Source organism: Cyprinus carpio, unplaced genomic scaffold, assembly GCF_018340385.1.
Source record: "Cyprinus carpio isolate SPL01 unplaced genomic scaffold, ASM1834038v1 S000006605, whole genome shotgun sequence".
Taxonomy (NCBI): domain Eukaryota; kingdom Metazoa; phylum Chordata; class Actinopteri; order Cypriniformes; family Cyprinidae; genus Cyprinus; species Cyprinus carpio.
In genome coordinates this window covers 292,111-316,345 of record NW_024879249.1, presented here as the reverse complement: position 1 = coordinate 316,345, position 24,235 = coordinate 292,111, and the positions used below count along the sequence as shown (strand labels likewise).

At 36.5% G+C, this 24,235-nt stretch overlaps 1 protein-coding gene across 2 annotated transcripts in view; it reads left to right on the top strand.

Annotated features, from left to right (window-relative positions):
* The first annotated feature begins 2,457 nt into the window (after positions 1-2,457).
* The window catches only part of esrrb (estrogen-related receptor beta), a 73,095-nt gene continuing 51,317 nt past the window's right edge, over positions 2,458-24,235 (top strand). The window contains exon 1 of one of the 2 annotated variants that reach the window (XM_042754865.1): positions 2,458-2,748. Coding sequence is in view for 1 of the 2 variants with exons in the window: in XM_042754864.1 (XP_042610798.1) it covers positions 6,025-6,074 (50 nt within the window). In the remaining variant the exon portion in view is untranslated. Of the gene's footprint in view, positions 2,749-5,800; positions 6,075-24,235 lie in introns of those variants that run through there. The other variant, XM_042754864.1, reaches the window with a different exon arrangement.

The window sequence follows — 24,235 nt, the reverse complement described above, 5'->3', positions numbered from 1 at the left end:
CTTTGTAATTATTTGTTATATTTACTAGCAAATTCTGAGAGGAAACTGTCTCAAAGGAAATCCTTCACCAAAACTTTTCAGTGTGAATTGTTGCTAGTTACATTTACTTGTTACATTTATTTGTTTAGCAGACACTTTTATGCAAAGTATTTGCTATGGTGTTACTAGGGTGTTCTTGGTGGTTGCTAGGGTGTTACTTACCGCACCTGAGCCAAACAATCCCAAAATTAACATGCAGCCCCTTCTCAGTGTAAATCTTTGTGTCCATTTTATTGTAAGTCCACTTGTTTTCAAAAGTCAACCAGCCATAAGTTTTGAGTAATCATTCATATCTGGAGCACAAACGCTGCAGGACGAGTTACAGGTCAAATGCATAATACGCAAGAGCAATAGTAATTATGAAGCTTGCTTTAGCAAACAATATGTGACCCTGGAGCACAAAATCAGTCTTAAGTCTCTGGGGTATATTTGTAGAAATAGCCAAAAATACATTGTGTGTGTCAAAATTATTGATTTTTCTTTTGTGCCAAAAATCATTAGGATATTAAGTAAAGATCATGTTCCATGAAGGTATTTTTTAAATTACCTACTAATATATTAAAACTTAATTTTGGATTAGTAATATGCATTGCTAAGAACTTCATTTGGACAACTTTAAAGATGATTTTCTCAATATTTAGATTTTTTTTGCACCCTCAGATTCAAGATTTTCAAATAGTTGTATCTCAGCCAAATATTTTCATATCCTAATAACCATACATCAATGGAGAGCTTATTTATTCAGCTTTCAGCTGATGTATAAATCTCAATTTCGACAAATTGACCCTTATGACTGGTTTTATGGTCCAGGGTCACATATTATACTCATAACTTATGTTCTCTAGTCCCTACTTTCATCCAGTTCTTGCAAAATCAGTTAAAATTTGACATTTGCTGACAGAATGCTAATATATATTGCTTTTATATAGATAAACTGCTATCAGAATATCTTTGAGATTTCATGAAGTACATTTGGTGAAGGAAGTGGTTGTCCTGGCTCCAGTGATCAGTGTTGTTTATTGGTGTTAGAGTTGTGGTGAAACAGCACTCCCTCCAGTGGAGTCTAGTGGAATCAGTCACAGCTTCATACTCTGAATCAGATCTCTTTGCTTGGGATGTCCCAATGATAGGCTTGAACGTTTAATACAAGATTTAAGAAAGTACCATTTCTCCCTTATCTCTGCTCATGCTTGCATGTCTGTCTTTTTATCTATATATGACCAAAAAACAAGAAAAATCTCTAACAACAACTTTAGCTTTTTCTTCTGTCTCAGTACAGTAGCTGCAAAATCCCCTGCATGTTAATTTAAACTAAATGATGGTCAACACAGGCATTTTTAGACCTTTAAAACGACCAGTCGTGACATTTCAGCCAGTGATTATTACAGACACCGGTGTGATCTCAGCTCAGTCCAGACGCTCATGTTGTTCTTCTGATTTATTCATCAGTGAAATCCACCCGGCCAACACCACTAACTAGTGCTCTCGTCCAAATATGCTTGTTTATAGCCTTTCATTGGCCTCTGGTCAGGATTATAGATAACAGGAAACAGAAACCAGGTAAAAGAAACCTTCGCAATGCCAGGGAATTTTTAAAATGGTTAAGTGATCAAGATTAGTATATGCTTCGGTAACACTTTATTTTGGTGCTCCCTTTTGAACATTCTGTTGACAATAATTAATGCACCTATATGTGTACTAACTCTCATCAGAGTATTAATAGACTGTTTAATTAATATCCGCTAACAATTTATCTTCATGGTCTCCCAACAGACATTCTACTGAATATAAGTAACTTTGCAAGTACGTCAACTTAGTCTAACCCTAACCCTACCAGTCTACTAATACTCTACATCTCTGATGTTACTTATAATAATAATAATAATAATAATGCAATTTATTTAAAGGCGCCTTTCAGGGCACTCAAGGGCACCGTACAGTTGATTGGTGATGATAAAATCAAGACAACAATACAACAAACAACAATTATTGACATTAAATAGTTTAAAATCGATCAGATAGTTTTCTTATAGTCAACAGAATGTGTCAAAATAAAGTGAAACCTATGCTTTTTAAAATATTCGCATGACTTTTAAAGTTTAAGTAATGTTGGGGTACCATTCTGTGTTTGCTACTGTAGATAGATTATGATCATTGTAAGTGCTTGTGTCTCCAAATGACTACATTTTAAGATCAGAATATACGCACAGGTTTTATTACATTTGTATATATTTATTCGAAATCTATTAATTCGAATTAAATTTAATAAAATCCTATTTAACTAACGATAAATCAGTTTTAATCCACAATATCACTTGAGAAACTTTCAACCGCGTTTTTGTAGTTTTTACGCGCCAACGAGCAGAAATAACGTTCGCGTGAGCAGGTAACCATAGCAACAGTACGCCGCTCGAGCGTTTTCCGTTACGGTCAGCATCGAACAGAACGTCGGCGAGACTTTTTCTTACTTTGCATTTTTATTTAAACGTTTTTAAGACTTTAAGATAGCTGAGATAGATGGGACGTTTGGTTATACTAACAAGGAGGGCAGCAGAATTCGACGAGATTTCCGTTAAAGTCACACTGACTGGTTTAAATGACTGAGGAGGAGCTCCTACAAATGCGCGTCCCGCGGCGCTCCTCCGCGTTAAACGCGCGCAGTCGGAGATGGAGACGCACCTGAGGAGCTCCGCGTGTTTGTGTCTGCAGGTACACTCGATATCTCCCCTCTTCTGTTCTTTTCTGGAGCATCACATCCTGAAATATCGTTTCTGTCTTCTTTCTCTTCTGTCTGTGAAATATTGCGCTGTTTGAAGCCTCTGGAGTGGCGGGAACTTTCACACACCGCGGTGTTTTACTCGTTTATCTGTTTACTTTATCGATCTTAATCACTTGTTCATTCCTTTAAATATGTTTTAATAAAATTGTTCATTCCTTTAAATAGCGATTTATAAAAAAACACACACCACACACAAAAACACACACACACACACACACACACACACACACACACACACACACACACACACACACACACACACACACCGAGTGTCACTCAAACTAAATTCACACAGATCTCAGATCAGCACATTTACAGTCTCTTTTTCTGTTTGTGCATTTTTGGGACATTTGGAAAATTATTTATACATACAATATTTAATTCTAAAAATACTGTTTTCTTGTAGTGTTTTATATATATATATATATATATATATATATATATATATATATATATATATATATATATATATATATAACCAATAGAAATCTAGATAACTGGATAAACGTGTGTAATCAGACATATTCAAAAATCTTTATTTTAGGAATAAAGTAGTAAACATTGATACAAACACTATGATCAATAAAACAGCTTGGCTTTTTGCTGAGCACTTCATATATAATAGAGACTATTCACTCCTTGAAACACAATACACAGACAAAATGTGCTTTACTGCATTTACTGATTTTATTGTGATGCATTTAATATAACTAAACTGTAACTAAAATACATGCTTGTACATAAAGTCATTTATAATAAACAGACCAAACTGAAAATTAAAACAGCTTACACTGAAAACCTTATTTCAGACTTTTGTTTCGTAATATAGCTGTAGAATTTGATTTAAAATAAGGTTTGCACATGACGTGTGTGTGGCTAGAATTAAATCTAGAGATATCTCATCATTTAACACCAGCACAATATCAGCGTTTGATATCAGATCCTGTGTAACATAAGACCAGACCGTAATAAGCATTCCAAAGGGATTGTACGCAAATCATATGGATTAGATCCGTGGATGAATGACCTTTAATTCCATGTTTTTCAATTAAATTACTGTACGTCCCTGAATCCCAGAGACATCAGTCATCTACTTCATATCAGCCCCACGCTGAAGACGATGATGATATAGTTTAAAAAGCACATGCAGATCCTCTCACAAGTATTTTTATTCTCATGTCAGAGCTTTGTATTTTGTTATTGGCTTGTTATGTGAACTGCATGTGCACATTTACAGACATCCATATATTGAACTGCTGTCAAAGAAGTGAGAATAGCCTATTTATTACAGTTAAAGAAGAACACAGAGGTTATTTCTCTTCTCTAACAGTATTCAGATGGGACGACATATGCATTTGATTTACGCTAATTTCGTCTGTCCTTATATACATGAGCATTCAGACTCTCTCTGAACACGTAGGGTTTGAGTTCTGAGTCCTGTGATCATCAATAGGGCTCGTGTGATGTTTTAGTATTGATTATGGAAACGCGAGCCGCTGAATAGAGCAGGGCGGGGTTCAGGAGTCATGTGGTATCACAGGCATATACACAAATCAGCTCTCCTAACATCTGAATGATGTAGATTTATTTTGCAATGCATATCTGTTACCCAGCATGCTTCAGCCGTGTGTGCGTGTGTGTTTTGTGGAGTTGTGACACTCAGGCAGCTGTTCAAACTGGCCGCTTGTCATGTGTGTGCTTTCGCTATGGCTCTCTTCTGATTCTCTGCTTATAAAGTGCTATAGAGGAGCGTGAGCGACTGTGAAACGCTATATCTGCATTCTCTGCATTCTTCAAAGCTTGATCAACACGAGACCCTGGTGATTATAAAGCTTCGCGCCCCAAAGACAGACAGAGATTTTCTGCCTCTGGGTGTCCAGTCTTTGACTTACGACTTGAAACAGTCCAGCAATGTTTATGTTAAATGTTCAAATGATTTAATAATGTAGAATTTCGTACACAAAATCTGAATGGATCGTCAGTGTGATTATAACAGCATGTCAGATTTGTCAAATGCATCTCTCCTGTTTTTATTGTTTCATGACATTACATAAAAACAGACCATTTTTAACCAATGCTCATATATTTTAATTTTAATTTTAAAAAAAAATGTTTAAACTAACAAAATAATAAAACAAATATAAAATGCAACATTGATAATGTTACTGCCACTTATGTCATTTTATATATATATATATATATATATATATATAGTTAATCATTTTTTAGAAGCCCACTTTTCTGAAATCTTAAAATGAAACAAAATATCAGATTTTTAATGTTACATTTATTTCAGAAAGAAACATGCTTTTGAATAACATTTTGCAGTTTACACAAAAAGTAGAGCACTAGTTTATTTTTTTTTTGCATTTTACAGTTGCTTTAAAATATATTTAGTGTTTTAAAATATATTATGTAATTTTACTTATTTGTAATTTAGAGTAGTTTTTTTAATGAAAAAACATGCTTTTGAATAACATTTTACAGTTAACTCAATAGGTAGATGACAACAGATTTTTCAAACGGTCATTGTAAATAATCCTGTTTGTAACAAAACAAAACAAAAAAGAATAATCTAGGATAATAAAAGGTTTCCTCCTCAGAAAGGACGAGTAGGTTGTGTTTAGTCCCTGTGGTTTTATATATTTGCTTCAGTCTGTTGTAGAGACTGGATGTGTGTTTGTGCGATCGTCTGTGGGAGTATTTCAGCACACTGCACATCAGCCCCGCCTCCTGCTCTCTTCCCCCTCCCCCTCCCCAGTGTAGCCCCACCCCATCGGTGTGCTGAAGCCCCGCCCCCTGAGGCAGCAGCCAACAGCAGCTGTTCCATATTCATCAAGCTCTTCGGTCTTAAAGAGGCCGACACTGAGCATGCAAACACTCATTTCTGCCTCTCCGCTGCTCACAACACGCTCATCGTACCGCGCTCTCCTGCCTCCTCGCTCACTCTCTCTCTCTCTCTCTCTCTCTCTCTCCCCGCTTCACCCCGACCAGCCCCCTCCCCCCCACTCTCTCTCACACACACACACACACACACACACACACACACACATGTGTACCTGAGCTGGCGGTGGGCTGCGCTGCTGGAGGGGTTTTTCGCCGCAACTTTTCTGAAGGTGCTCGCTCGTGGTTTTGGGGGGAGAGGCGAGTGTCCGGCGTCTCCTCTTTCCTTCTTCTCTTCCTCCTGGAATGCTAAAACTGGGCTGATGGACATTTCCGAACTTTGCATCCCTGATCCTCTCAGCTATCATAACCAGTAGGTGCATCTTCCTCTTTCACGCACTAACACCGCTCTCTGTCTGTCTGTTTTTCTTCTTCTTTGCATGTCTCAATAGTACAGTTTTCTGGCACTGGCTGAACTTTCTGCTGCTGTGATTGATGCGTCTTCATACTTTCCACACAAATGTAAGGTCCTAATGTCAGCGGAGTGAGGTTTAGTGACTGCTGAGACACTTTCCCGTCTGCTTTAATAGGTTGTTTGTTTCTTGTTGTGTGCTGCATGCGTCCCAGCAGGCGGACACTCTTCTAGAGTCTTAAGGGTTCAGGTGGGACAAAAGGCACAGGACAGATGTTTGTTTATTAAATTAATTAAATTAATGAATGAGAGAGGAGTTTTGGATGGTGGCGTGGCCCCAGAGGAGCGGCTGAAGGGGTCCAGGGGTCCCGGGGCCGTCTGAGATCGCAGGCTGTGAAATAATGCACTCGCTTTAGAAAGACCAGGAAGATGCAACTTACAGAAGATTTACTTTTATTTTTTACTGAAATGAATCTGCTTTGACTTTCTTTTTTTATAATTCTGAATGAAACATTTTTCTTCTAATTATCTCAAGGCACATCTTTATTTTGCCTTTTTGTTTTTTTGTTTTTTTAATGAAACATAAACATTAAGGGCGTGTATACAGCATGTCACATAAAGTCATTTTACACAAGGTTTTTAAATTATGTATTGACAAGAACAGTCATCTGTTTTTAAAACAGTATTTAACAGTAACTAAAACAGTTCTAATTTAAAACAGTATCAATAAAAAGAACGATGTGTGTTGATCCATTGATGGATTTCTGGATATGGATTTATTAATTTACTCTCAGTAACGTGTCACACCAGCAGCTCTGACATATTTAAATGGGCCAAATGTAGACTGTCTGTGTGTTTTGGGTAAATTAGACTAGGTTACACTCTGCGCACTTCAGTCATCCTAAACACACATTTTTCCTAAACACACATTTTGAAAGCTGCTTTGTAGTTTTACACTAAGAAGGATTACAAAGGTTCAATACAGCTCAGATGGTCTGACGCCTCCACGCATGCATTTCCACATCGCCTTTGCCATTAGAAAACCTTTATTTACAATTACTCAGTCTCATTTATATTTAGAACTCATATTTTTAAGCACCTTGTTTTGTGCAAATGACTCTCTCCACTGAAAAATTAAAATCTGAAATAGTGTAAAACTACAGAGAGATTTTCTTTAGTAATACGTTATATAGAGACTTAATTATTATGAAGAGTTTTTAAAATGTTTAAAAGATACAAAAGATTTTTTTCTTTCTTTATTTGTCATTAAATATGCGTCTCATAAATTTGACGGTCACTGCTGGTTTGTTGCTTAAACACCATCATGCTACACTTTTATTTTACCTACTGTACCAAATTATTTTGATACATAAATGTGTAATAGTGATATAATTATATCTTTTAATCTCTTTGCATAGAAAATAATACATAATTTTTTTTTTGTTATGAAATCTGCTGATGCATTTACATTTTATTATTAATACAGAGTGTTTTCTGTATAATAGAGGAATCTGTTTTAGGCTTTTGACTGGCCTTATTGTGCATCTATATGCTTATTTGTTTTATTAAAAAATCCACTTTGTTTAGTTTTAGTTAGTTGAAGCATTTCCTTCAATATTTCAACAAATGTTGTTGAAGTGATTCAATAAAATGTGTGTTTTAAATTATAAAATGAACATGAAGAGCACTGTCAGCCGCTGGCTGTGTGTGATTACGGCTGCTGTTCATTTACTGATGGACACTGCATGTGTGTGAATTCAGTGTGTGTCACACACACTGTCCTCAGATGCACCGCAGCACTGGATTCACAGCGAAACGGCCACCGGTTAATGTTTACTGGCACGTGTGCTGAGATTGATGCTGCTTTTCTTTGTATGATACGTGTTTGAGTATTCATGTGTAGATCCGAGGGATCTGGAAACATAGCGATGCAGCCGGTCACTTTAACGTCTTCTTTACTCAGCTGGGATATTCAATATGACCCGGAGCGAAGACTGACTAGACGTATTCTCGCTCACTGCGGCCTCATTTCAGGCTCTCGGCCGGGATGACAGCTGGATTACCTTCGTATGCAGAAAACCTCCATAAGCACGGCCAGACAAATTGAATTGAACAATTGTTTGACTTCATTACCGAGTTGGCGGATCGAGCGCATAAAGTGCGTATCTCCGGCGTTTCCGTTTTCCCTCTTCCGTTTTATCGCATTAGGTTCAGACAAAAGCAGCTGTGGGAATTGCATTAGTGCATCTTAAGTTAAAAGCTCGGCGGTCTTTGAGCAAGTGTTTCAGTGCTGTTGGGTTAATCAGATTTTTGCTGTCTGTGAGGAGATGCTATCGCGGGTAACCAAAGCGGCCGGCTCTGACACTATCCAGATGGGATCAGCTTACAGTAATTTGGTTTCAGAAAACATTACTCACACAGATCCATGGCTGTGGTCAGCCCACATATTCATGAGCTCTGGAGAGGGTTTCGATTCTCTCCGCGAGCCCTTCGCCGGCCAGCTGACCTTTGGCCAAAATGAGCACGCTTCTCGATTCGCTGCATGGTTCTTTTAAACAAACACACCTCTTCTGGGTACCAGCGGGGGATTGTTTTTGGTGAGCGCAGAGTAATGTTTTTATATGCACATGCAGCGTGTCACTCACCTGCGTTCTTTCCGTTGCGTGTTTATTATCAACACATGCTTTGCTGAGGGTCTTTGGTGCTCTATATTTGTCATCTGTGCACATCACACTCTAACACCTCTAACTCTCTCTAACCAGCTTGTTTAAGGCATCATAAGCTTGCATTATAACAACTGTATATCAGCAGATAGTATTAATATATTTAACGTCCATGGAAGCTTACCATTGCACTGAAGGTTCTTTAGATTATTAGAAAATTAACTGCTTGCTTAAAGGTTCTTTGAGGAATCAAAAATGGTTCTTCTATGGCATTGCTGTGAAAACACCCTATTGCAACCTTTGAGTGTAGTGTGTAATGTAGCTCTCAAACAATAAAAGAATGGTGAATTTCTGAATAACGCATGTGTAAATTCCCAAATTTAATGTGTATTGAGGCAGAAGGGCTGTGTTGCAGTGCGAGCGCTGTGATCTCAGCGTGTCTTCACCGTAGGGTCACTTTCAGTGCTCTCACACCCTGCGGCAGTGACCGAGCCGCCCGGCGTCGCCCATCCGTCCCCCAGTTCTCACCGAGGTAACCTTGGCATCCTGGCCACGTCGTGACAGCAGGTTTAAAAATAAACCCAGCTCCGTTAGCGTGCTGAGGATAATGGCCCTCCAATTCATGCCGTATGGGGGGTCTCACACACACACACACACACACACACACACACACACACACACACACACACACACACATGCTCACTCAGAGGAGACCACAGAGGAAGCAGTGATGCTATTGACAGCAGGGCTCGTCTGTAACAAATACTAACTTTAGCATGACAGTTTCACCATATTTACAAAGTTGCAGTCTTGTAAATGTTTAACATCACCATTAAAATGTTCAGTTTTCATCTCATTTTAGTTGAGGTTTTAATCATTTTGTTGTGTTTTTTGTCATTTCTTTTTTTAAATAGGTCTATATAGTTTGTATAAATTTTTATTTCTGTGTTATTTTAGTAAATCAACTTAAACTAAATGAAAACGAGAAATGTTGCTTTGGCAACTAGCTGAATTTTTATTATTATAAGTATTATTACAATTAACATTATTTTATTTTTTATTTTATTTTTGTTGTTTTATTTTAGTTTTAGTTAGCTATTGTAACCCTTGTCGCATGTAAGCTGCACATGCAAATGAATGCAAATATGCATCTCGCATCGCTAGCCTGCGGCCCGTCCGTATCAGTCCCATGCACTGAAAGTAAACGACCCGAGCACCGCTTCCTGATTTGCTCGGTAATCAAATGTTGCGGGGGGAAAATGCTAAGTCCGCTAATTTACACTTTGGAAAAGAGGGGTGAAAAAACGTGAGGCTGAATGTCCGAGGGGCGTTTATCAGAGAATGGTATTGGTATTGAGCGGCCAGTCGTTTGAAGGTTATGTTTCTGAGCAGTAATTGAAATGCAAAATAACATTAGGATCGATGGTTAGCTCTGTTTATTTATGAAATCAATATTGAAACGGTCTGTCACCATTGCCGCTCTGATTCCAGCTGACAGCCAAACTGAGCGTGCTGCATCCAGAGACACGGTCATTACCTGCACTGCGGGCAGGAATGGAAGCGCCAGGAACTGGGTGGGATTTAGGAAAGGAAATGATGTTGCCACAGGTGTGTGAGATGACCAAAGAGCCTTTTAGGATTCTGTAGCTTGTGACTGTATCTTCTGACACTGCATGCTTGGTTTGCATGCATATCTATTAACAAAAAAGTATTTTATGTTTGTGGTCAGTAAAATGATAGAATGTTTTTGAAAGAAGTCTCTTCTGCTCAACAAGGCTGCATTTATTTGATCAAAAATACAGTAAAAATTGTGAAATATTATTACAGTTTAAAACAGCTGTTTTCTATGTGAATATATATTAAAATGTAATTCATTTCTGTGATGTGCAGCTGTATTTTCAGCATCATTACTCCAGTCTTCAGTGTCACATGATCTTCAGAAATCATTCTAATATGATGATTTGCTGCTCAAGAAACATTTCTGATTATTATCAATGTTGAACACAGTTGTGCTGCACAACATGTAAATGTAAACATCAATTCATATCATTTTAAAGAATAAAAAGAATAAAAGAAATCTCAAATTTTATTTACTGATCCCAAATTTAAAACATTTGTAGCTTTATAAATGTCTTTACTGTCACTTTTGATCAATTTAAAGTGTCCTTGCTGAGTAAAACATTAATTTCCTTCATTTTTTAAATTGTACTGACCCCAAACATTCAAATGGTAGTTTATGTTAAAATAGTTTCACCTGAAGAGTGTTTGTTTGAGAGGCCCAACATGTCAACTTCTGATTCAACCAATGACGTGAATTTGGGGGCGGGGCTTATTGTTTGACAGGCAATTCAGTTTTGTTGCAGAAAGGCACAATTCACCTTTAAAGTATTAATGTTATCTTAAATGGTGTTGTTCTGATGTGTTGTGAGTTGATTGTCAATCTAAGTGTCAGTGTTTACATATTCATAGTGCTTGACTACACTCAGCAAGATAGAAATAGTGAGAGTTAAATAGTAAGTCTATTGTTAACACACAAGTGTTTTAGAGCAGTGCTTCCGAAATGTTTTTGATTCAGGGCCCTGTTTATACACTCGACAATAAGTGCATCGCTCAACCGTTGCATGCTGACATCTGTCTAATATTATATATTATATTACCAACTGTTCACTGGACACACGACAAAACAAGGAGATACAAAGTTGATAAGATTATTTATTTTAGGATTTTAACTGCATACCTTTTCGTGTGTTTCTGTATTAATGTACTCTTCATCATCTAGTCTATGAGACTTTGGTGTTCTCTGTCTAAGGAGTTTTAATTCGGTGTACAGGTGATGATATCTGCGTCTGCTCTCTTATTGACCTGTGGACGCTCACAGATCATCAGAGGACATTACAATGGAAATCTGCTGCAGTCAGATGACATGGAAAACCTCCTGCGCCAGTGACGGGAGAGAGGTTATTTGTACATCACCTGAGTTTGTCATGCGCTGCTCATTTGCGATCTGTAATTTTCCACACTGACTGAGCTGTGCTAGAGCTCATTATGGTAGTTGAAGAAGTGGCTTTTCTGTGATAATAATGATCATCATCTGGTCTCAGTGTATGAGGAAACTCCACGTTATTGATTGCTGAATAGTGTTATTAAAATAAATCAGACAGAACAGTTGATAAAATAACACAAAAGGCAAGAGCATACAGCTGCTTTGGTGCTGATTCTGTTGGATTTGGTGCAAAGCTGTGAACGGACAAATAATTGCAGTTCATTAAAGTACAGTACAGGCATGAATTGGCATGAATTGTACTCGTGATGGAGCACTCTTGAAGCGAGTGAAAACCACGACGCTTAGACTTTTAAAAATCCATTCCTCGCTCCAGTCAAAGTCACACCGCTCCGCTCCCATACTTTGATTGTGAGCAACTGTTGCTGTCATGACAGATCTATTTCAGAACCAGCCGCTATCAAAATAATCTGAATGCGGGCACGGGCCAGATATTATAGTTTTATAATATATATATATATATATATATATGAAGAGTTTGGTTTCAAAACGCAAGAAATCCATTTTGAAAAATTTGAGTAAAAATGTGACAAGATGAAAAACACTATTTTCTGTTTTAAACTTTCACATACCATCTTTAGGTTATAATAACATTCAAAATTCAAATCCAGATTTAGATATTCAAAGATTTATTATAAAATTGTATTATTTTTGTTCCCAAAATGCAATAAATCCATAACACGTTTTTTTCTTTTCTTTTTTTTTTATTGAATCAATATAAAAGTTATTTTTCACATTGAAACTGTTGAAAATACACAACAGAGTAAGTTGATCCACATATGACAGCCTCTATACTAATCTTATATACAGGTACTGGACTAAAAATTCATTCAATCAGTCATCGCTCCCAAAATGAGTTCAGCGGGTCATCTTGTTAATGCTTTAAATTAATTACAACAATAAAAGAAAATTTAATCATGAACATACGTGAACAACATCACATTAAAACACAGAAATTCCAAAATGATATTTCCCTTACATTCACCTAGCTACCAAAAGTGCATTCATCTTTGCCACGTTACATTCATTTAGTTGACTAGTGCTATACGCTGTATTAACAAAAACATTAATGGCATTAATAAAAACATGTGATTGGTTGTTATTGTCTAGAGTGCGTGGAATGGTGCGCTGTGATTGGTTGAGCGGATATATCACGTTCTGCAAAGAAAGGAGACTGGTGTTTGCCACGGTTTGGAAAAAAAGGGAGAAAGCATGACAGAATAACTCAGTGGATATCGCATTTTGCGTAAAATTAAAAATGGACTTTTCAATACCGAACAGATACAATTAGGGCCCTATGATTGGAAAACACCGGAAAAAACCGCACAAAACAGCCAAAAAAATTCAAAAAAAAGTAAAATACAGTAAAACGCGGAAATGTCATGGAATTTGTCAAATTTTGAATGAATTAATCAAAAGTAGGTCATTACTCTTAAATCAAATCGTGATATGGACTAATATCTGTAAATATTAAGCCGGAAAAGTAGATTTAAATATGAATTCTGCATGTTCTGCGTGTCTCTGTGTAAATGTTTTATGCCTTCATTTGATAACCAGAAAAATGTAATAAATTAATAATAAATTAAGTTGTTTTTATGCATTTAAATAATTAGACATGCTAAAACAGAATTAGGTAACATTAAAACATATGGTGAAGAAAAAATTAAACATTTCATAGGGCCCTAAACATGTAATTTTTAGTATCAAATGTGAAAAGTTTAGTATTTAGTATTAAATATAAAGTTTTAGTAAATTGATGTGAAAAAGGTATAACATGTAAATTTGGTGAAGAAAAATTAAAAACATTTTCATAGGGCCCTAAACATGTAATTTTTGTTAAAGTTTTTAAAAAAATTTAAAAGGTTAAGTGATAGGGCCCTATACCATACTGATCCATTAAAATGGAGACAAAATTAAATGGAAAAAATGGAACGTGGAAAAAAAATAAAACAGAATTTGGGAAAAAAATAAAACTGATTTCATAGGGCCCTATACCATACTGATTTTGGCAGAAACTCAGTTTTTACAAAAAATGGTGTTTATCGTGTTTTGGAATCAAACTTTTCATATATTTCATGCATTGCGTCATCTGTAATTCACACACATTGCTGTAACGCTGATGGACTCGTTCAGTGGCGTACACATCTCGTAATGCAGCACTGGGTTACGGTTCACATGTCATCTGATGTTTCTGTCTCATGCTTTAGGATTGTTATGGCATTATGTAATTGCAGGCTTAGTTCTCAGAAGACAGTATGAAAATAGACGTTCGTGGTTTATCTTCATACGTGAGGGTGTTTGTGCAAATAAATGTGTCAAGCCGTACACACACAGTATAAGACGGTCTTGTTCAGACGACATGAATCATATACTCATCTGGCTCTGTGTCTTACATTAGGAGCCTATTTGATTTGGCAGCTAATTATTTAGCAGAAAAATGAGGAATATGCATTATTTCTAGTGTAAAGAGGGAAAAAAAAGGGGAACGATTTTAAAAAAACCTTCCCAAGTGTGCTCCACGCGAGGAATGAACTACTTTTTCACATGATGAACTGTTCAATTCAAGAGGGAGCTTTACCGTTGGGCTCACACACTTTTACATGTTAACTCTTTCAGCGCCGCACTCGTCACACTGCCTGACTGACACTGCTTTATTATACAAGATATGTGCACATTATTTTGAAACTGCATCACTTGGGAAGCTACAAACTACTCAAGAATATACATTAAAGCTATTCGACTGGACAATATCTTTTTCAATATATGTCCATTAGATTTACACACACACACACACACACACACACACACACACACACACACACACACACACGCAATGTTTGTTGTACACACACACAATATGGGGCACACACACACACACACACACACACAGAAATACTTAATAGCTACTCTTTTCTGTTGCAATAGATGTTTGTGTAACTCTCAAAATACTTCACTTTTGGGAAATATGGGGTAAAATGGCTTAAATATTATATATTAGAAAATTAAATATCCAATAAATATATTCTGTAAACATTAAGATATTTTTATTCCTGTTGTTGTTTTTCCTACAACATCAAAATACTTAATTTCGGGGAGAGATATTTTTTATTTATTTATTTGCTTGCTTGTTTGTTTACATTTGTTTACATTATTAAATTATTTGATCTTTTTTTTTTTTTTCTTCCTTATTTAATATAGTACACAAACACACACGCACGCATGCACACACACACACACACACACATACACGTACTGTGACAAATAAGTATAAATCCCAATCCTTTATTTTACTAAGTCAGAAATGTAATTATACTAAAGACATATGCAGAAATTAAATAAATTCATAAATAATTGTTTTTATTTTTGAGGCGGTTCATTGAAATTAATCAACCAAATAAACCAATTTCTTTAAAATGATTCAGTTAAGACCAGTTTACGTCTATACAGTGTGACAAAAAGCATTGCTACTGCTCGTCTGAAACATGTCTTGTTCCTGGAAAAGCAATGCAGTTGAGTGTTAGTTGGTGAATGTCCAACACTGTGTGCATTTATGTGGAATTATTGGGAGGCCAGTCTGTGTTTTTCCTTTGATTTAACTTTGATTTGAGCAAGCTGTATTTTTTGAGCATGAACTGGGTGTGCTAGGGCTAACAGGCTAATGGCTGGCAGTTCTGTGAGATGTTTCCTACAGTATGAGAGCACTAGTAAGAGACCTGATGTGAGCGTCTCTCCTCACACACATCCTGCGCACAGGAAGGACGCGGCGGGGATCGATAGATGTGATCTGTTTCTGGGCCTGCAGCGGGACGTCGCGTGCTAAAGGCTGGTGGTGTTGTCGCGGCTGAGCTCATAGTTTGATAAAGGCCACAGAGGCGATGCGAGGCAGACAGACTAAATTTAATCCTTGGGCCAGGAGTTTAATTGGGCCGGGCCGGTCTCTCCTCCTGCAGTAACCGGGCACCGTCACCGAATATCGATCTGTCTCCCTCTCACCTTGTTGTTTTCTTCACTCCTTCTCTTTCTCTCTCTCTCTAAGGCTCAAACTCTCAGCGTCTCATTCGTTCAGTGAGGAGTTTTTCTGCTGGACGGTCAGACTAGTTGTTGAGATTGTTACTGGCTCTTTCTCTGGCCTCAACCACAGAAATGACTTTATAATGCAAGGGGAATAAAATAGATGGGGGTTTTCATGAATTACATTAAGCTTTTCCCCCACCCCAAAATGATGTATTTTGATGTTGTAGGAAAAATTGCTTAATGTTTATAAAAATATATGAATAAACACTTATGCATAATTATGTATTTTGAGAGAGGTACACAAATCTCTGTTGCAACTGAAAATAATATTAAACATTTCAGCTGTACTTGATGCATCACCACTTTCATCGGACATTCTGACTTTATGTTGCCAAAAATAAATAAATATATATATTTTTAAAGATGTTCTGTAGTGCAGTGTGACATGCTACACTATTTTAAGTCTTTTAAAACTCATTATTATAGAATTATTATGAGGTCATGTCAGTTGAGAGATGACATTGAATATTAGTACTTTCAATTCAATATGTGAATTATTAAATCAGTAATATGTAATATAATTTAATATACATAAAATATATCGTATGATAATATTAATATTTCAAAACAATATGAACATTAAGCTTTTCTCCCAAGCCAAAAGTATGCATTTTGTCTGAAAAACTGCTTAATGTTTATTAAAAAAAAATGTAAATAAATACTTATAGAATATTTATTTTATGCATATATATTTTTTATAGGCCCTATATGTATTTTGAGAGATTTACACAAATTTCTGTTGCAACAGAAGATAATGCTTAACAACTTCAGCTGTACTTGATGCATAATTTTCATCAGTTATTTTAATTTTATGCTGTCAGTTAACAATTGCAAAAACACAAGGTGATATGGAATTATGGGTAGGGATCAACATCATTAATTAGAGGATCATTTGTTACCACAGGACTATTTAAAACAAGCTAGTATAGAAAAAAGTGATTGGAAAAAAGTTAAATGAATTCTTAAATATGCTTTTACTCAAATTACCTACATTTCAACTTCAGTGTCAGTTATCCTTATATTTACACACCCCCACCCCCCAAAAAAAATGTATTATTATGTAATAAGTTTTTACATTTGGAATCATTTACATGAATGCATTTGGTAGATGTTTTCATCTGAATATTTCTACTTTTAAAAAATGTATTTGTCACACCATAGCACCATTTAGAATGATGTAGTATTGATGAAAAGATGAGTAAAAATTATATCTACAACTTACTTTAAATCACATGCATTTCACTCTGAAATTGATGGACGCATTATGTGTCAGTGTTTCTTTACATTTGGAATAATTTACCTGCATGCATTCAGTTAATGCTTTAATCTGAAGTGACTTCAGTGCATCCAAGATACAGCATTACTATAAATGAACTCATTGGTACTGATGAGATACAGATAACTTTACCCTGGTGATATTTTTACATTGAAATCAGCACCATTTGCAGCGACGATGCTGAAAACATCACAGAAGCCTGGTTGTTGATGTTTGAAGGGCAAAATCACGATCAGCAAGCGCTCTTCCTCTCTCTCTCTCTGTCCATTTCTCATTGGCTGTGTTCCACCTCCTTAGATCAGTCGCTCATAAATCCTTGTCAAATTCCTCCTTCGCTTTTTAACAAAGTGCTCATCTTCACCTTTCCCCTTCTCTCTGTTTATCTCTGCACTAATGAATGAGCGGCTCTCCGCTGTGGCCCGCAGATTAAAACGGCTCCCAGGGGCCTGTTACCACGCTTCACACACACACATGAGTGAACGGCCCCGGGGCCGGCCTGAGCCCCGTATTCCCTCGGTAGCTGTTAACCTGGGGCCTTTTTATGGGCAGACATTTCCAAGTGGCCCTCGGTGGGCTCTTGGACCATTCGCCCGGAGCCCTGAGTGAACCCCGTTTCATTTGCATCGATGAAATAGAGCTCTGTACACACAAAACGAAAGAGTCCACTGCTTGGACAGCGAATTAAATAAATTCTGAATATTTGTTAGTGGACTAAACAGTGTTTCTGCATGAGCCCGAGAGCATGTCAGGAGTTAATTGAGTTCCTTTATCAGCCCATCAGCTGCGGTCCTCTGACCGATCTCCCTCCACCCCCGCGGGGGCATCTGATACCGTGTGTGTGTGTGTGTGTGTGTGTGAGACTGTCACGAACCCGCTGACTCTATGAGACTCAAATATGAAAGGTTCACTGCATTAGAAGAATGCATATGGCTTTCAGCTTTTAACTTCTACATATGCACTACCATTCAAAAGTTCTTCTGCTCACCGAGGCTGCATTTATTTGATGAAAAATACAGTAAAATTTGTGAAACATTTTTTTTTAAATTTAAAATAACTTTTCTGTGTGAATCTATACTAAACTGTAATTTATTTCTGTGATGCGCAGCTGTATTTTCAGCATCATTACTCCAGTCTTCAGTATCACATGATCTTCAGAAATCATTCTAATATGATGATTTGCTGCTCAAGAAACATTTCTGTTTATTATCAGTGTTGAAAACAGTTGAAATAAAAAATAAAAATATCAAAACCTATATAAAATACATTTTTCAACATTAAAAAATTAATAAAAACATCAAAATAACATAATTTATTTTAAATCAAAAATGTTTTTACAGCAGGGATTTTTATGAGTCTTAGATTCATTTGTGACACCACAGAAAAAAATAAAATAAACTGGTATTGATGAAAAGATGATTACAATGAAATCTACAATATACCTTTACTTAAAAACTTTACAAAAACAAGCAAAATGTAAACAAATTCATCTGTTGCATTACAGAATCGTTTAACATTTAACATTTAATTCAGTGTGTTACTTGCTGTTTCTTTGTATTTATTTATTTTATATTATATTATTTATTTTATTTTTTTATTTTGTGAAATTTACTAGTAAATCCTGCTCCAAATGTTTTAAGTGTACGGCTGCATATAGTTATATAAATTGCTTGGATGATCAGATAGGCGTGTTTAATGTTCATATTCACTGTTGGTAGTCTGACGGCGGTTTTGGAGCAGAGATCTAGTATAGTTGAAGACTTATGGCATCCAGGTCCTTTGCTGGGCAAGTATCTGCTGCTCGGGTCTATAACAGCAGAATGTTACCAATCATAGATGTTTTCTGGGGAGCTGCGGCACGAGATCTTCAGGCTAACTGCTGTCCAGCGCTGTGGCGGTAGTGCAATTCTATTACAGCGGCTGAAATTCTGTTAGTGTGAGCGGCTGGAATCAGATTAGGGCCGAACTGAACATGATGCTCGGTGGGCTCCACTCAGCATGAATTTAAATGGGTTGACCGAGAACAACAGCAGACGTGAGGGGATCGTCCCGAGGAAGTGAACGGGTCCTTGACTCCACCTGACACAGCGACAGGAGGCAGAAATGACACGGGGTTAAACACGCCACACGACAGAAACTCACATCACTGCAGGAGTGGGAAGAAATTCACTGCCTCCATTCTGCAGGATGCTAAGCTATATTTCTACAGCAATCCTGAGTTCAGTCTGTAGAGCAGTGGCGCTTGCGACGCCCAAGTCATGGGTTCGATTCCCAGAGAACGCATGAGCTGATAAAATGTGTTCCTCGAATGCAATGCAAGTCGCTTCAGATAAAAGTGTCTGCAAAATGCATTCTTTGTAAATATAAAAAACACTGTTTCCTGCAGAGTTATGAATCTACAGCCATACAACAGGAGAAATTTTACTTTATCAGAGATGAATGAGATGAGAAAGAAAGACTCCTTTGCTTTTTTTCGCTACTGTGTCGCCGTCTTTAGTTTCATGCCGTAAACACAATGAATACCAGAGTAGTCTGATTCACTAAAGAATGACTCTTATGAATCACAACTCTTGACTTACTGGGTTTAAATTAGTGTCTGTATGTAATAACTGTAATATGCTAAATAAATAATCTTAGTTCATGATGATTTTAACCTTTACTAATATGTTATTAAAAATCAAAAGCTGTCTGTTAAAATATCTGTTAATAATATTTGATCGAACTGACAACATGAAATAAAAACGAATAATTGCATTTTTATTAACTAACATTAACAAAGACAAAAATTGTTACAAAGTTACTGATCATTTAAAAATAATAATTTAGAAAAAGTTTTGATTTGTTCCATTCTTTCTTGATTTATTTTCCTTTTTTTTAACTAAAAGTGTTTTTATGTTTTTTGTTTCTTTTTTAACCAATTTATTTATTTATTTTAACTTAAAGTGTCTTGAAGTCTTCCTTAAATGTGCTGGAAATCTTTAAGGAACTGCAATTAAAATTGGGCCTAGAATCATTCATGTTTGTGAATATTCATAAGATAAGATATTTAGCAGCAGATGTCATATTTTGTCATATTTGACATATTTTCAGTTCTATCAGACTAACAGAATGCAGTACTGATGCTGTGAGGCTGAAGAAACTCTCTGCTGAGCGCATGTTTTATATATGAACATTAAGCCATTCAGACATTTATGCAATTATGCTAAGTGTCACCTTCAGCGTGACCTTTGACCCGGGGTTAAGCTCCCCTTGAAGTTTCGAAATAAAGCCTAAATGGAATTGCCCTGTATGCCGCTGATGCTAATATATGGCTGTTAATAAATGAAATGAATGTGCAGAAAGGTGCGGACACATTTATCTTTATTCAGCAGCTCTAAACAAACGCTGAAGGTTTGACTCAGAGAATGAATGGATTCAACACAGGAACAGCCTCCTGCTTTCACAAGCTTGATTTGTCTCCAGCCAGGCCCAGACTGTAAATAAGAACATTGTTCTGAAGTGACTAAACAAGCAAACAGTATAATGTAATGGGCTTTATCTAGATTTGTTTTATCATACATTTATTATCAAAAAAATGTTTACCTCTTACTAGCCAAAAATATGTTGTTGTTTTTTCCCAGTTGCATTGTTTCTAAATATATTATTTATAATATTACATACTATAATATATAATAATATATATTTTGAAAATAGTCATTGTGATGGTGCTTTATTTTTATTATTTGAATGCATTAAATATTCCACATCAGGGCTCCAGACAACAAAATCGAGTAAGAGCCATTGGCTACTATAAGAAAAAAACTTGGGCACCAAATTATATTTTTTTTAGGTGCCACAGAATAAACGTGTTTTATTTATGTTATTTCATAAAGAACCTTAACATTATTATTACGTATTATTATTAGCCATTTAGACACAGTGGGCGTGGCGTTTTACATTTTTATTTCAAAAAACATACTGTCCATGTGTTTATGTCCACAACATCTCTGGTTCTCGTCGTGGCTGCTTTATCAGCATTTTCATCAGGAAGGTCCAGGTAAGAGTGACCTGGGAACTATTAGGTTCACTGCGCGAGTGGCGTGCTAAATGTCTTTTAGCAACTTGAAATCTACAGCTGGCACACATTGTGGCCCCGCATTACACAGAATCTAGTACGGTACCAACCGGATGGACCGCAGCTCATCTCTCACTGGAGTGTAGTTCCTGGGCCCCTCAGTGCATCCACCGGTAGAACCGGTAGTCATGCACGTTGGGCTTAAAACAGCGTGCGGTGATGAGGCTCCATTTTCTCAGGTGCTTCACGATGCCAGCCCTCGACTAGAAGAACCCCTTTTGTCTGACCCATGGTTTCATAAAGAAGGGCCGATTTAGGCCGGGTGGTCTGAAGAGGGAGGAGGCTTTAAAGAACCTTTTATCACAAAAGGTTTTTTGTGGTGAAAGAAGGTTCTTCAGATTATAAGAAGTTGAGAAAGAGATGGTTCTTTAAAGAACCTTTGACTGAATGGTTTATTTTTAAGAGTGTATGTCTTTCACATTTTCAGTCTGTTCTTTTTTCCACTAAAACTTTGATGCGCATCATCTGTTTAATACGCGAACATAACAAATGATGTGATCGCAAAATAATCAAGAAAAAAGTCATTACATGCAGATTTTTAAGTTATAACATGTAAATACATAGGCCTAGTCACCAGTGGTGACCTCAGCAAAAACTTGCAATTTAATATTTTTTGTCGCAAACGTGACCGTTTTTGTCACAGTTTGGAGCCCTGCACATACTTCCACAAAAGAATAAATATCCTAGATAAACAACTGATAGATAATTTCTTTAGTAATTCTGAACTGAATAAGCATTTTACTTACATCAGATCATTCTCAGACTTCAGCTGCAGTTCTTGATCAAGCAGTTCTTGAACAAGCTTTATTTACTCACTGAAGGTGTTTTATAAAGCACTCGGCTTGCTTTAGCTGAGATCTCTGTGCAGCGTTCAGGACACAGCCATCACACGCTCTCTGGCAGAGGCCTTTTTTCCACAAGGTCAGTGTTTTAACAAGGAGCTATTTTTTATTATTTATTTTAGCCGTTAACCTTTCTATGAATTTCCAGAGGTGGTGGCACCTGCTGCAGCGTTGAATATACATGACACAAGAGGCAGTGAAACGCTGCAATGAGATTTAAGTTGACACACTGACCCCATCTCCATGGGCACGGGAAACCAGGGCGAGAAAATAAGGTTGACCTTCGACCCCCGGCCTTGAACCCAGCATCACCGCACTTACAATTAAATCAGTCAGAGAAACAGACTGTCTCTGCTCTTTCATCTAGATGCACACACACATCACACACACAGTTTAGATCTCATATTAAAATCAAAATATATAAAAAAAAAAACTAACAACTAAAAAAAAAAAAAAATCATTAAAAACTGTTTTGTTACTTCAAATAAAATAAAGTTTAACTGAAATAAAATGTAAAAAAAAATAATTATTTCAGCTAGTTGCTAAAGAAACAAACATAACTAACAATAAAAAAAAAAAAAAAAAAAAAAAAATTAAAAAAAAAAAAAAAAAATCATTATTCCGATACCGATTTTGTACAAGCAAACTGGCCGATTCCGATACCGATTTCCGATTTTTTTTTTCTTCTTTAAGCAACAAACAAGAAAGAAGGAAAGTATGCATAAACAAGATGTTTATTTGGTATTTAATAGGCCAAACTGGCTTTTGGCTATTGAAAACAATAACCGTAACCATCTGAAATTAACGGCAGTAACTGCACAGTAAGTAGCCTACATTCAGGACAAACATAGATGGTACAGACATCAGCATTTAGCTTTTGTTTTTGAATTGGGTTGAAACTACATAGAACTGGCCTTAAATGAAAACATTAACGGTAACCATGTGAAATTAAAGGCAACAACTGCATATTCTACAATCCAAACAACACAATCAACACACATTCAAGAAGATGTTTCTTAATCAGCATTCAGTATTTGTTTTAGTTTTTAAATTTGGTTTTAAATAAAAAAAAAGGTCTTTACCAGTGAGACTAAATAAAAGTATGCTATATAAATAAATTATTCCAAAATGTTAAAATCAAATAATGTTGCTAATAAAAAAAAAAAGAAAAAAATTTCATCATTCCAATTAAAAAAAAAAAAAAAAAAAATGATAAACATCCACATCTATATTTTTTTACTTGAGCCAATGAAAAATAACTATTGTCTCAAGTTAAAAAAAAATATATATAGATGTGAATCATTACTCTAAATTTTTTTAATTGGATTAATAAAACACTTTTTTTCAGTGTGCTATAGCAGGTGATTTTTAAATCAAATGAAGTCGATGTAATTTTAAGGTAAAATAAAAATAATCACCCTATACAGAACTGACGTTTACTTATGGCTTCTCAAACGTGTATGCAAGTTCTACTTTACAAAAAAAAAAAAAAAGCATTTTAGTCCGTTTGGTTTCTCATCCAACACGCGAGAAGTTGAGCTGAACATCCCTTCACTGTATCCGCTTGTGCAGTGCGCGGACCGCGTGGACAGGTACAGTACGCTCGCGCATCTTCAGTGAGCGCAGGAAAGGGGCTCTTATTTTGTTCAGTAGGCTGTTCGCTTCCTGCTATCTGTGCCTCAGACATGCAGCTCTGCACTTCCAGTGCTGAACGGCTGCCCGTGTCCTGCGCACAGATTTCGAAATACTTCCACACAAATGACATGATAGCGAATGATTACAATGCAGTCTGTGCACGCGGGCGCACTTCCGGAAAAATCGGCCGAAAAAAAACCAAAGACTGCAATGCCCGCATTCTCCACCAGTGTGTGCAATAGCTCGACCTCATGCATCAGGTTCCGATTTATGGCCGGTCAACCGGTGCATCCCTAATTATAAGCATAATTGCCTGTGATATTGTACTAATTATTTATCCTGAAAACATTGTTTCGTTTGGCGTTGCTGTTATCTTGCACCAGTAACAAGCATCCACTAAAGCTTTGATGCCTGGGGTTGCCAGATGTCAAGAGTTTAAATCCACCAATCAGAGCCTTCT